This window comes from Phyllobates terribilis, unplaced genomic scaffold (genome assembly GCF_046119375.1).
Source record: "Phyllobates terribilis strain yellow unplaced genomic scaffold, ASM4611937v1 Scaffold_5__5_contigs__length_657084704, whole genome shotgun sequence".
Classification (NCBI taxonomy): Eukaryota; Metazoa; Chordata; class Amphibia; order Anura; family Dendrobatidae; genus Phyllobates; species Phyllobates terribilis.
Window position 1 is genome coordinate 180,528,699 of NW_027362765.1, and position 14,897 is coordinate 180,543,595.

At 41.3% G+C, this 14,897-nt stretch overlaps 1 protein-coding gene across 1 annotated transcript in view; it reads right to left on the minus strand.

The window, feature by feature from the left end:
• Positions 1–2,131: 2,131 nt before the first annotated feature.
• The window catches only part of KAT2A (lysine acetyltransferase 2A), a 39,771-nt gene continuing 27,005 nt past the window's right edge, over positions 2,132–14,897 (minus strand). Inside the window, exons 10-18 of the mRNA XM_073683555.1 lie at positions 14,456–14,664; positions 14,220–14,346; positions 13,670–13,780; positions 10,400–10,543; positions 9,905–10,019; positions 9,795–9,831; positions 8,787–8,850; positions 8,156–8,240; positions 2,132–6,382 (exon numbers count right to left, since the gene is read on the minus strand). Of these exons, the coding sequence (XP_073539656.1) occupies positions 6,189–6,382; positions 8,156–8,240; positions 8,787–8,850; positions 9,795–9,831; positions 9,905–10,019; positions 10,400–10,543; positions 13,670–13,780; positions 14,220–14,346; positions 14,456–14,664 (1,086 nt within the window). The 3' untranslated portion in view covers positions 2,132–6,188. The remainder of the gene's footprint in view (positions 6,383–8,155; positions 8,241–8,786; positions 8,851–9,794; positions 9,832–9,904; positions 10,020–10,399; positions 10,544–13,669; positions 13,781–14,219; positions 14,347–14,455; positions 14,665–14,897) is intronic.

Consider the following 14,897-nt stretch of genomic DNA (forward strand, 5'->3'; position numbering starts at 1 on the left):
AGCATAATGGCCTCACACAGTGCTCCATACAGTATGAGTCCCACAAAAAGTGCTCCATACAGTATAATAGGCCCCACATTAAAACTTATTAAAAACACTCACCTCTGCCCGTTCCCCTGATCTCTTCATGGTGTCTTCAGATCCTCTACACATCTCGGTACAGTGGGCGCGTTGTAATGACTTCATCGCGTCTGCAGCGATGAGTTGTCAGATGCAGAGGGGGAATGATGGGAGAGGGTTCGTCAGCTGACACTTCTTCCTCCATCATTGCTTTCAACCGTATTGGCATCTAGGCAAAGAATTTCAGGAAAATAACATCTCGCCAACCATTAAGCATGGCTGTAGATCTATCATGCTTTGGGGTTGTGTTGCAGCCAATGGAGAACATTTCACGGGTAGAGGGAAGAATGGATGCAATGAAATTTCATTTCATTAGTTTAACTCCATTGGGTCATCTGGATTTCTATTAGCTCTGATCTGTAATACTGTAAAATACAATAATACTGTCATTTTCAGGTCTACTATTGCTGTAACAACTGTCATCAGTGGTCCTGAAAATGAGGGGACTCTGAATAAGATGGCACAGCTTACAGAATCTGTATTATCTTGTGAAGATACATGGCGCTCTGACATGACTAAGAACTAGTCGTCCTCAGATACGTCACGGCTTAGCTGCCCATGTTGTGCCTGCATTATGCTGCCATGTTTCCCCCTCCATACACACATTTGTGGTTATGACCAAGAATAAAAACAGGGTCCCAAGTTAAGGCTATCCAAAGGGACAATTTAGAGGGTTACTTGCTCAGCAAGTGCCCTTGTTTGCTGACAGAGTGCTGTGCAGCATTTAAATCAAAAAGGTGCAACATGAATGTAAAATGTGCATGTTTCCTAAACTACCATTTCCCATTAACATCAATAGGAGGAAAGGGAGGGGTGGAATAGAAAATTGGGGGTTTAAGATTAAATGTTCACATGAAGGTTTAAAAAAAAAAAAAAAAAAAAAAAAGACAAGATTTCTGTGGCAGAGATCTGATGCACAAAACCACATTAGGGAGAGAGACCCCCCCCCCCCCCCCAAAAAAAATCAAAACCATACTACTAGTGTGCTTTTCCATTGAAATCAATAGGATAACCTCAATATCAAGTTGGAACCCATTATTTCGATAATAGTACCTGATCTACAGGCTGAGTGTTATAGAGCAGCAGGAGCTGCTCACATTTTTTTATTGGAAAAGTTTCAGCAAATTTTATTCATTGACATCCCTGGTGTTTGTATTCACGAGTCCAGTGGGCGGCCCTAGTAGTGATTGACAGTCTTCCTCGTACGACTAAATGCAGAGATAGCTGTCATTTACTACTAGGGCCGCCCACGGGATTCCTATGTATACAAACAGGGATTTCAATGAATAAAATACAAGTTATACTGAATCTTTTCCAACAAACCCATATATCATTCTGCTCAGCTTCTCCTCTATACCATGCTGTCCACAAATCGGACTGCATGTCTCCCTCCATGCCTGAAAGCAATTTTATTTGGTTGTTTCCATAACTTGTATAGACCGCAATGAACATATGCAACCAACTGTCCCATTCAGCCTCCCCCTGTAGACACCCACCTCAGGTCTTCTTTGCATATAGAACAAGGTTAGAGGATTTCATTGTCCCAATATGTGGTAAGGAGTAAGGACCACCACCTACTAGACATTTACAGTAAATCCCCAGGGCCTGATGCATCAAAGCTTTTACACCACAATTATGGTGTAAAAGCCTTGAAAAAAATTGAGGTGCAACTCTGAGCGGAGCCGAAATTGTAAGACTTCTGGTGTGTTCACAACAGTTTCTCCCAGCTCCACTGAAATGGGAAGAGCTGGAGCAGGGCATGGCAACCACTGCTCATCAAATTGAAGACGAGCAGTGGCGTTTCGCTATGCCACAAATCTTACTCCAGCAGGGGTTGGAGTAGGATTTGTGGCAAGGGGCACACAGCGCTCATCTCACACTCCTGATTCATGAATCAGGAGTATCTGACTACAGCACAACATCTCAAGACCGGCATGAACAACACGTCTTCATGCATCAGGCCCATATAACAGCTGTAAAAAAGTGTGAAATGTACAACATGTATACATCTTTTTTGTGTAACAAGTTTTACACCAATCTTTATTGAACAGTATGGACAGCATGACATTCATGTACGCACAGTATATAGACCAAGGATACAAAGACACTGATGCCAAGGTAAAATACTGAACAGGCAGCCAATGCACGGATGTGTCCGGAATATGCAAGTGGTGCAGTCCGACCAAGTGTACAAAAGTGCAAATAGCAGAAGTGAGAAAACCACTTCGGGCAGAGTCATTACAACTGATAAAGGTAATAGAACATACTAACTAAACAATTTCATAGGTTCTTATGAGGACGGGTTCACACAGCCATATCAGATGCAGTTGTCTTACAGCAGGAAGGTATCCCAGAGAAGGTACAAGTGTAAGACTTTACAATAGAAATATATCCATCTCCGCTCTGGGATCTGGTCCCATCATTTTTTTTATAGAAAGATAAGAAATCCCATTGACATACATCATAAACCTTCTATCATGTATGGTCACTCAGGCCACAACATTAATTGATAGTGATCAGAAAAGGTGTCCTAAGATAGCACACTATACATTGCTGTGCATGAGAAGATACGGAGATCAAATGAGTTCGGTTTAACAAAGACACTTATCTTTAAACCAACCACAGCAATAGTAAAAGTGACAAGATCCTCTATTAATGTATCAATACACAAACATTGAGGAAGTTACACATGAAATGTGCGTTAGGGTGGAGGAACATCTGGCTTCATATGCACTAGCCTCCTAGCAGCTTTAGCTAAGGTAGTTTGTATACATATATAATGTCATTTGCTATATTCCTGCCAGCACTTGCTTAAGCACTATGTATTTTATATTGGAAACAAGCCTTACTTTGATTGCATATCAATGATTACTCCTTGTGCATGTGTTCTGTTTGCTTACAACTAGGTTGTCATACCAGTTTGTGTAATATATTTCCTTCAGAGATTATTTCTGGATGTATATATGGCATTAGAACCTGATTGATCCCTGATGTCCCTCATAGAGTGAGGCTCTATTTTATTCTTGGTCTTGGTATTTTGTGTGTGTATCGATGCATTAATAAAGGATATTGTAATTTTTACCATTGCTGTGGTTTGTTGGTTTTATGAGAAGTATCTTTGTTAAACCTAATCCATTAACTGATGATGACGACAATCACACACATTTACAATGAACATTAAAATATGTTCCGGCTCCCACTGCTTCCAGAGGACCAAGCCTGAAACACAACTCCAGTGCTGCCAGGCGGCCATCACCATTACGTAACTAATCCTGGCATTGTCAGAATGGAATTGCCTCTGGTGATGCTTGCCAATACTGGACTTCTCATTTTTTATCAATGGGCGGTTTAAAGTTATTATATTCAAGAAACAGCGTCACTCTTGTCCATTGGTTGTCAGCAACCTTCTCAACCGTATTCAAGTCATGATGGAATCACACATTCGTGTTTCACGTTTCGAGCACAGACCAGTAGGGGGTCTCCTGAGCGGACCTGGACAGCCTCATGTATGTGTGTCAGGAGACCCATAGCAGGTCCGTGCATGGCAGTCCATACCAGGACTGTGGAATATGTGCATCCAGCCTTAAAAGTGTGGGTACTCACTTAGCCAAAAAAAAGCCAAACATAGGATAAAAAAAAGAAAAGCACAGTCTGCTTCTGTGGAGTCACATGTTCATTTTCAGACAGGTAGCAACACCATATTGCACCCGTGACTGGCACTTTGAGGGCAGAGGGGATGGGAGTGGGTCCGATTAATGGATGTTCATTAGTTTAACTCCATTGGGTCATCTGGATTTCTATTAGCTCTGATCTGTAATACTGTAAAATACAATAATACTGTCATTTTCATGTCTACTATTGCTGTAACAACTGTCATCAGTGGTCCTGAAAATGAGGGGACTCTGAATAAGATGGCACAGCTTACAGAATCTGTATTATCTTGTGAAGATACATGGCGCTCTGACATGACTCTGAACTAGTCGTCCTCAGATACGTCACGGCTTAGCTGCCCATGTTGTGCCTGCATTATGCTGCCATGTTTCCCCCTCTTCCGTACACACATTTTTGGTTATGACCAAGACTAAAAATGTCTAAGCATCATTCTCTTACCTAGGTAACCCTCTTTCGGCCCATACGTGTACTAATGATGGGTTAACATGCGCAGCTATAATACCTGTACAGTACTACACAATCCAACTGTACCCATAAAGCCACAATATCGGTAGCTAATGAAAACATCCTCAAAAAGTACAGCTAATTACTTCAACTCAAAGCTGAAGGTAAACAACCATGGCTGCAAACCGGCAAGTCTGGTATATCCGCGGCTATGTAAGGAAACACAGAAGCAAAACCTTTCTACACAGATCGAATTCCAGCAATAGTACAGACCTAGATGTCACTACTTGGACAACTCCTTTTCATCCTCCACACTTGGCCACATTTAGATCAAGAAGGGGTTGTACTAGTAGTGGACCGTTAACCTTAAAAACCTCTTAAAAAGGGATAAACGTAAACATTTGTTGATATGTTATAGCCCCTGTTCAGTATTACACAAACCCATAGGGCACGATTCATTATTGCATCTGCGTCTGTCTAGTTTTTGGTGTTGGCAGCATGATGAAGGGGGTGAGACCCTGATTCCAACGATGTCTCTTGCTAGTCTGGATATTGTCATTTTGATACATTCAGTTTTCTCTACTGCAGATCTACCAGTGTTCAGAATGCTGAGCCCTGTATAACCCCGCCCCCCAGTACTGATTAGCAGCTTTCTGTTCACTGTGCATAGGCAGAAAGCTGCTAATTGGTGGTGGTGGTGGGATGGTTACACAGAGCAGTTGCCTAGGAAGCATGAGACACTTAGTCCTGCGATGATAATCTGCTGATAAAAAAGTCAAGGACAAAAACAAAAACATGTCTTTCCTTTTGCGTAAAATTCATTAACAAGACGCGTCATGATTGACTTTCTTTTTTTGTGTCAAATTCTATGAATAGCACAAGATGAAAAAAAAGGGACTGAAGAAATCTCCCGCAAATTATGAATCAGGCTCACAGACTTTCTATCAATCCCATACATCACTCCGCACTCAAGGGTAAGCAGAGTGCTTCTGAGCCTTGGTTTAAGGGATTATTGACGGTCTCAGGACCCAGACCTTGACCACTCAACACTACTGACCAGGGACTTCAACATATAAAAAAATATTTAAGAAAACCCCCCAAAAAAACAGCTACCCTTTAATCCTGAACAACAATCAGAAGCATTGCAGACAGATTACTTGTTAAAGCAAAGTTTCATCACTGCAGTTACCGGAAAATATAGAACCATTACAAAGTTACATATCCTGAAAGACGAGGGTGATCTGCAGAGTTGCAGTTTGTAGACCGGTTAATCGTGAGGGTCGCACTGCTGGAGTTGCCGTAGTGAGGGTAAAAGAGAAAAAAAAAGTGGATTTCTAGAAGGACCCCCTCCTCCTCCACCCAGTTCAATATGGCATAGTTAATTTCAGGTTTTGGCCTTATCAGTCAATTTTACAATTTTCAGGTATTTGAGGGCAGTCTACGCCTGGCGCATTGTAAGCCATCCAGATTTACTGTTACTCTAAACCTTTAGTAGGTTCCTTAAATCACAATGTAAATAAAAAAAACCTCTGACATGACCTGCAATATTTGTATGCACTTTTCCTAATAAATTATACTTCAAGATTTAATCATGTTCTTAATGATCTTGTGGAATGAATGGACGCTCCGTTAGTCCTGTAAACAGTTACGGTTTTGCCGTCTTGTGGCAAAAAATAAAAATAAAGTGCCGCAGCCCCCAAAAGTGCAGAGGACAAGAAATAAGTCTGTCAAATCATCCTTGTGGGGGACGACTGCCACACACTATGGCGTCAGTGGCGATTTCCCTTCTTGGTGAAGGAGCTCTCACCATTTGTACAGGGTGGTAAACTTACACGAAAACAGACAGTTTTGTGGAATTTATAAGGCAATCTTGCCATTGAGGCTTTCGGCGAGTCAAAAGTTCATGAAGTTGGAATGGAATAGTTGATGCAGAGTTGGAATGAGCAGGACAGCTATTTTTCTATGAGGCCGCCTTCCTTCAGCTTGAAGTAGAAGAACTTTTCCAATGTGTTGGCACACTTGCAATAATCGCTGTCTGGGGGGTTGTACTCCCGACAATTGGTGATTATTCTCTGCAGGTCAGCAATGAAGATCTTTTTGGTCACATAATACCTGTTCTTCAGCCTTTCTGTCATTGTCTTCAGATCTACAATGAGGAACGACACGTCAATCAAAAGAGGGTGGGGTGAGAGTAAGAGAAAACAAGCATGTGGGAATTGTTCATAATATTTTTTTTCTTTAGTTCCCTTAGGGGACATGAACCTGGGATTGTCCAATCGCTTATACTATATACTGTAATACAACTGTATTTGCAATATATAATAAACACCATAGTCTACTTTAGCCCCTTAACAACCTTGGGTTTTTCCGTTTTTGCTCCTCTTCTCAAAGCCATAGCCTTTTTATTTTTTGGTCAATATGGCCGTGTGAGGGCTTATTTTTTGCGGGACGAGTTGTCCTTTTAAACGCCATCACTGGTTTGACCATATCGTGTACTGGAAAACGGGAAAAAAATCCAAGTGCAGTGAAATTGCAAAAAAATGCAATTCCATGTTTTTTTTTTACCACGTTTACTGAATGCTAAAACTGACCTGACATTCTTATTCTCCAGGTCATTACGAGTTCGTAGACACCAATCATGTACAGGTTCTTTTTTATTTAAGTGGTGAACAAAAAAAAAAAAAAAGGCGCCATTTTCCGAGACCTGTCTCCATTTTTTGGGATCTGTGGCAGAGTGAGGGCTTATTTTTTGCGCGTAGAGCTGACGTTTTTACGGATACCATTTTGGGGCAGATGTGGTGTTTTGATCGCCCATTATTGCATTTTACTGCAATGGTGCGAAGACCAAAAAAAAACGTAATTCTGGAGTTTAGAATTTTTTTTTCTCGTTACGCCGTTTACCGATTGGATTAATTCTTTTTCTATTTTGATAGATCGGGCTATTCTGAATGCGGCGGTACCAAATGTGTGTATGTGGGGTTTTTTTTTTCATTATTTTATTTTAAATGGGGTGATTTAAACTTCTTAAAAATATATAAAAAAAGTATAAAAAGCTTTTTTTTTTTTTTTTACACTTTCTGCTTGCTTCAATAGTCTCCATAGGAGACTAGAAGCAGCAGTTTTCTGATTGCTTCTACTGCATACAGGCAATGAGCAGATCGCTTGTATGCAGTAGAAATGCTCACTTGCTATGAGCGCCGACCACTGGGTGGCGCTCATAGCAAGCGAGACATGACAACTACAGGGGTCTGCTGCAGACCCCGGTTTGTCATGCCAACCCATAGGTGACCCGCGATCATGTGATGGGGTCACCGATGGGCGGGGCCTAGGACGTGCTTCCCGGAAGTGTGAGTTAAATGCCACAGTCACAGATTGACAGCGGCATTTAACTGATTAACAGCCGCGGGTGAATCGCGATTCCACTCCCTGCTGTTGCGGGCACATGTCAGCTGTAAGAATCAGTTGACATGTGCCCGCTTCAGTGAGGGCTCAGCGCCGGAGCCCACGCTGAACCGGGGGTGATGGCCTATAGCATACTAATATGACATAGGCTATTAAGGGGTTAAAGCCCAACTATAGGATGGAGTTGGTGGGGAGGGGTCTTCAGCAGACCCCTGGCTGCCACATTAACCCTTCATCACAGTGCGATCATGTCGCAGAACGGACCTAAGGGTCACTCCTAACTTGCGCTGTACATATATGGCAACGTCCGGAAGGGCCCCCCATTGTAGTCAGGGAAGATTTCTACTGTAGCACGCTGCTCCCCAGCAAGGGAATGAGTATCTGCGCTTTCCTAATCCCAAGCTTCACTGTGGCTGTTGCAAGACTACAACTCCTGTCATGCACTAAACAGACAACCAAATGTAAGAGACTAGTAATCTAGATAGTGTTAATTTTATCTGGAGTAAAGGGAACTTACCAATTGGAAACCGGATAACCTCATAGTAATCAGGAGCTTCAGATTTCTTCACAGGTTCCATGAAAGGCCAAGCACTTGGGTGTGTCTAAAGATAAATGGAAATCCCACTTATTTGCTTTGGGCTTCAAATATAAAAATTATTATTGACCACTCTTACGGCTACAGTTATGAGAGATGTTCAGCTAAAAACAGGGAAGTAAACTGCGATGTGTTAGAAAACCGATCTCTACCAGTGACATGAGAAGAAACAAAACAGTAGAAAGTAACTGAATGCTACATACATTGTACTTCTACTGCTCCTGTGTCTAGTATGGCTTCTAGGTAGTTTAACTGCAATTACATGGCCAGCAATAAACTGTATGGGAAGACTGGTGCCATGGCAGCACAGTATGCAGATATCATTAGAGATCTTACAAATGAGTCCTCCCTGTGAGAGCGCAGTCATTAATAGTGCTCTAACTGTGTGATTTGTGAGGAGCTCCTCAGAGGAGCGCAGAACAACAGGAGACAAGATAATGAAGGCAAGAGCACATTTACAGCTTAAAGTACTAGATCCCACACTGCAAAATGTGTCTGAAAAAGTAGATGCAGTAAAATAATACACCAGTTATAAGCTCTGCCAAGCCATTACCTTAATCTGAGCTAGCAAGTTCTTCAGGACATTATACAACTGGTCTGGGTCTTTAATTTCCTTCCTGGGAATAAATAATAAAACTTATTGTAAAATAATAAAGATATATACTGCATATAGATATTTTAATCATTGTGAGGAATGGAACCTTCATACAATGTGATTTTCTCACAGTTGAAGCGTACCTATGATAAAAATGACAGACCTCTCCATTCTTTGTAGTTGGAAAACTTGCAAAATTGGTAGTGTATCAAATACTTATTTTCCCCACTGTATAAGTAATCAAGAGGAAGTGAGTGGCCAGCCTCTTGAAGCCGGAGCAGAGCTCGCATGACGCAAGAACCTCGCGTGAGCCCCGGGAACTTGAGAGCCAACACCGGAGGCGAGTATAAGTGGTTTCATTTTAACAGGGGCAAACATTCAGATTGAGAAGGAGTTGTCCTAGTAGTGGACAACTTCCTTTAAGAAACTGCATGGTTTACAATGCAAGTCTATATACAATATATATTTTTACACACATTTGTGGCATTAAAATATGATTTTTAGCTTATTATTTATGGAACTAAAACTGCCAATTTTGAATTTAGGAGTTTAGTGGGCAGTCTCACTGACTGATTGACATTTCCAGTATGACAGTTCATATACAAATAGCTGTCAATCACTAAGAAAGACCACCTCTGGACTCCCAAGCCGAACAGGAGCTGAGCTTTAAATCAGTAAGTGTCAAATTATAGTGAACCTTGTCCCAAGACCCTGATAAGGTGACAGGTTTACTTTAACAGAAGCTCTCCACAGTGTCTAATGAAGGGGATTCACATCAGGGAGTCCCCCGCCTTTCTATTATACCCTTATGCAATAACAAAAGGCATAGATAGGGCTTGTATAATGCAGATAAAGGATGAATGGGGTAAAAACATGGCTATGTGCTGCTCAGTTTTCTTATGTTGGTGCATACTTTTGTTGGTAAGGATACGCCAATTAGCTGTGGTACTGTTAACACTCACTCACCCTTTCTCTTTACAAGATGGCTTCCATCCAGTTTCTCCTGAAACAAGAAGAAATGTTAGTTCTGCATATTTCTATACGAGTAGTTCTCTGATACACACCAACAAACTTACGTATGCCGGGTATGCATTCCACTGGAATCTGCCGCACCCCTTCCTTAAAACAAGTGAGCCCAGGGTATACTTTGCGGATCTGCGCTTGTCGGCGCTCAATCAGTTTCTTAATTATCTGAAACCAATTGAAATCATTATCATTTATGGAAGATGACAAATTTAGCGAATCAGATTTCAAGTACTCTAAGAATGTGTTTGCATGTTGAGGTTTATCTGCCCAATCGAAGTGAAGTAAAAGCACAAACTTTTGACATGGTGGAGGAAAAGGACGCTGCTTGTCGTGGGAGCAAGGACAGGCGAGAATTTTTTTTTTTCTTTTTTTTTTTAAAGTGTAGTGCAGAAGGATGGGGGCCAAGATGGTGGACATAATTATAGCATAGGGCCAGGACAGAGGAGATTAGTACAATTTGGGTGCCACACATTTATGGGGGAAAGTGGGGGATAATTGCTGTATAATACTGAATTTGGCAATAAAGCAAAAATACACACACATACCTCTTTTTGCTTTTTAATAATATGGGAGAGCTCAGTGTAAGGAATGCGAGGATTAAGTTCACACTCCATCAAGGTGGCTCCCTCATAGTCCTTGATGTAACCCAGGTAACGGCTTTTCGGGACTTTAATATCTTTTGAAAATCCCTAAAAGAGAACAGAAATATATAAAAAATCTGAAGCAGATGAATAAATGAATTAGTGGCAAAACCTTCAAAATAGGACTTTAATTCGGTCTCATTTTTGAACCTTTTTAAAATCCAGTGTAGCTAGATTCAGCTATAGCAACCACTGCGTGAATCCCATTAATTAATACCCTCTTGATGTAACGTTACCGCAGTATCTTATATGGGGATTTAATAGAATAAAGCTCTGTGCGGGCTATAGGTGGACGAAGAGTTACAATGAGAAGGTAGAATGAAGTGCTATAGTTTAAAAGGGTCAATGCCAACATTTTGCAGAACATCTGTTGCAAGAATGAATCCATGAATTACGCAGTCTCACTTTTCTACATACTTCTATGCACAAGGAGTCATTAAAAGTTAGTGGGGGTGCTATAGGAAAAGCAGTTACAAAGAGTTATGTCTTGTCCTGGCAGACCTACGAATATCCGGGCATTACACCAGCAGCCAAGTGATTTCCATGGTCATTGTGTAATGCCCCACATTTCCTGCGGGGGCCATGTAGGAGAATTGAACACTTGTTGCTGGAATCCACCCAGAGACACCCAGTGATTAGATTAGGGAGACACCATGAGATCAACTCATCATGAATGCCTTCTTGGGTGAACTGTCCAGAGCAGATAACCCTTTATTTACTCCCTTAGCGACATCTGACGCAATGCACAAGGGATGTGGCAAGGAAGTTTATGGAACGGGCTCAGAAGATGATGAGCGCACTTCAGGCAACTGTGGTGTATATTGTGTTATACAGGGACATGCACCTGCCGCTGCCATGACTGGAGCAAACTTCAGAGATGGCGTAATAGGAGATCACTGACAGAACCATACACAAGTATTGCAGTGAATAATATCCGTGATCAAGGGCTTGTAGGTTTGTGTACCTTCGTGGATTACTGCATAGTGGACACCGAGGAACAATGGCGGACTTGCTGCGTTTCTCCTTTCAACTAAAAACTCACAAATTTACTAAATTCATTATACTTTATAGTAAATTAAACTGAACCCGTCACATGAATGATGCGGTCTGAACCACAGGTAGCCTCAGAGACCGGCTCCTTCACTAAAAACTCTACTGCCTTTCATAGAAAAGCAGAGTTAAAAATGGGATCAGGAACAAGGTTACGAGTCCAGAAAGTGTCTTCCTCATCAGCTCAGCCAGATTGTGAGGTCTCTAGGTTTGTCCACTCGCTCCTGGCCCCATACTATGTTTTTTCTTTGAAACATCACAGTGGGACAGCTGGGTTGAACCAAAAGAAAAAATAGAAAAGGTGCATCCTTGAGGGGTTAAACAAAAAAAAAAGAGGGAACAAAAAGTGAACTGGACAATCTGGAACTAACAAAAACACTGGTGGTTACCAGGCTGCAGTTTTAAGATGTGATCATGAGATCATAGAAAAGCAGAGTTAAAAATGGGATCAGGAACAAGGTTACGAGTCCAGAAAGTGTCTTCCTCATCAGCTCAGCCAGATTGTGAGGTCTCTAGGTTTGTCCACTCGCTCCTGGCCCCATACTATGTTTTTTCTTTGAAACATCACAGTGGGACAGCTGGGTTGAACCAAAAGAAAAAATAGAAAAGGTGCATCCTTGAGGGGTTAAACAAAAAAAAAAGAGGGAACAAAAAGTGAACTGGACAATCTGGAACTAACAAAAACACTGGTGGTTACCAGGCTGCAGTTTTAAGATGTGATCATGAGATAGTTCGAATGCAATGTTGTAACTTCCCCCTTTTACCAAGTATTTATTTATTGCTTTAGAGCATATATGCGATCATCTTAGATTTCTCTTTAGTGGTCTCATTTGATCGCCACCATTATGGAAATGTGCTCCGAGTGATACCTTGTGCTGGGGGCTTGAGGGTGATGTTGAGCAGTGAAATGGCGCAAACATCGAAGCCAATTGTTACAATTTGAGGGTAAAGCTCAAGAGGATATAGAGGGAGAAGAACAACCTCAACCGGTCATCTCACAAATGAGACTATATTCCAAGGCGTTGAGTCCATCAAGCTACAGTGAAACTTGTCAAAAAGGGGTGGTCACTGAACACTTTTTTTTTTTTTTTTAGCATGGTAAGGCAAAAGTAAACACCACATAGTTTAAATGTATTTTTGAAAGAGGTTTAAACTTTTTCTTCCCCATTCCTTTCTCATGATCTATACTAAAATCAGGTTCCTCTATTATCACAGGATGGCTACACTCACATCTGTGTGAAACGTCCAAGTTCTAGCCAATTTTTTTCTCTTGGACAACACTGGCTAAACAGTAGAATGGATGTAGTCAAATATCCATTAGAGGGGTTGTCTGATCTAAAACGACAAGTCTGCAGTCACTGACTGTGCGCTGTGAAGATTCACAAGTCTGCAATGAGGATACTCACAGAGCACACTACTAGTGGGTACTATTATCATCGGATTTGCAGATTAGATTTGGCTATTCAAGTTTATGGGGGATCTATGAGATATAAAGTATATCACAAAAGTGAGTACACCCCTCATTTTTGTAAATATTTATTTTTATTATATCTTTTATTGGGACACCACTGAAGATATGGCACTCTGACACAATGTACACTAGTCAGTGTACAGCTTGTATAACAGTGTAAATTTGGGGGACCCTCTAAAATAACTCAACACACAGTCATTCATGTCTAAACCGCTGGCAACAAAAGTGAGTAGACCCCTAAGTGAAAATGGCCAAATTGTGCCCAATTAGCCATTTTCCCTCTCCGGTGTCATGTGACTCAGTGTTAGGAGGTCTCAGGTGTGAATGAGGAGCAGGTGTGTTAAATTTGGTTTTATCCCGCTCACACTCTCATACTGGTCACTGGAAGTTCAACATGGCACATCATAACAAAGAACTCTCTGAGGATGTGAAAATAAGCATTGTTGCTCTACATAAAGATAGCCTAGGCTATAAGAAGATTGCCAACACCCTGAAACTGAGCTGCAGCACGGTGGCCAAAACCATGCAGCAGTTTAACAAGATGTACAAACATGTACAGAACAGAAATGAAAAGAAATACATATTTATCACCATCTAGTTTATTAGTAAACAATATAAGCTATATATTCCCTGTAAGGAACAAAGAACCTCACCTGCTTTTTAAAATAGCCAATAGCGTATTCATCTGCATAAGTAAGGAAATACAGGATGTTGTGCTTAATGTGGTATTCCTTCAAATGGTTCATTAAATGTGTTCCATATCCCTGAAAAACAAACAATATACAGGACAACATTAAATTAGATAGTGTCCCTTTTTCTCTAATCCATTCACAGCCTAACTTGTTTCAAAATTTTAGATAAGTGGAGACCCTATTACCCATCCCTCCTTCTACAGAGCTGGACTCTGATCAGAGGTCATTTATGTTCTGTGTAGCAGAACTTCATGTGGTGCTGGTGCAGGTGCAGAACAAAGGCTATGCAGGGAGAGGAAAGGGTCCAGGAAGCAGACATGGGTGGATGTTTGATTGGTGTTCCTAGGTCAATGATATGGAGGATATAATATAGTCACCAGTGTTAAGACCCCAGTAAGTAACGTCTCGTATCGCAGCTTCTGGACATTGGATATCATGGGGTTCCCAGAAGTGATCTCCCCACTCCAATCTTTGAGAAAGATATCAAATAAGAATAAAAGGCAATACAGACCTTAACTTGTTCATTAGACGTCACTGCACAGAACACGATTTCTGTAAAGCCTTGGGTGGGGAACATTCGGAAGCAGATGCCTCCAATAACACGTCCATCTTTAATAAGAGCCAGAGTTTTGTGCTTTCTGCAAAGTAAAATAAGCCTTTAGCGTGATCTTAGATAGACAAATACAACATCTGACAACCTGCTCCTCAATAGAACATTTGTCTGGAATATCCAAAAACGAGACTTACGGGTCAAACACCAGCCGGGTAATGTATTCCTTGGGCATTCGGGGAAGCTGGTGGGAGAAGACGTTCTGCAACCCAACAAGCCACATGAGGATCTTCTTATTTGACTTTTGAGACAGAGAGTTTCCAATCACATGAAACTCTATGATCCCTCTGCGTTCCTCTAAGCGAGCAGTCTCATCGCGGGCAGCATTAGCGGACAGTAGGCTTGTCTGTCATGGGGTACAGAAATGCTGAACGTTAAACACTCAACATATTAAAAAATTTTTATCTAACCAATTCGTTATTACAGCTCACATGTCAGCAGGATTGTGCTTATTAAACCACATATACTGTCAGGGGGGGGCGCTATTACGCCAAGTAAAATTATACCTTTGTTGATGAAATCCTTCCAGCGGTTCTTTTATAATCTTTATTTTCATGTCTGCCATAATGATATGCTCGT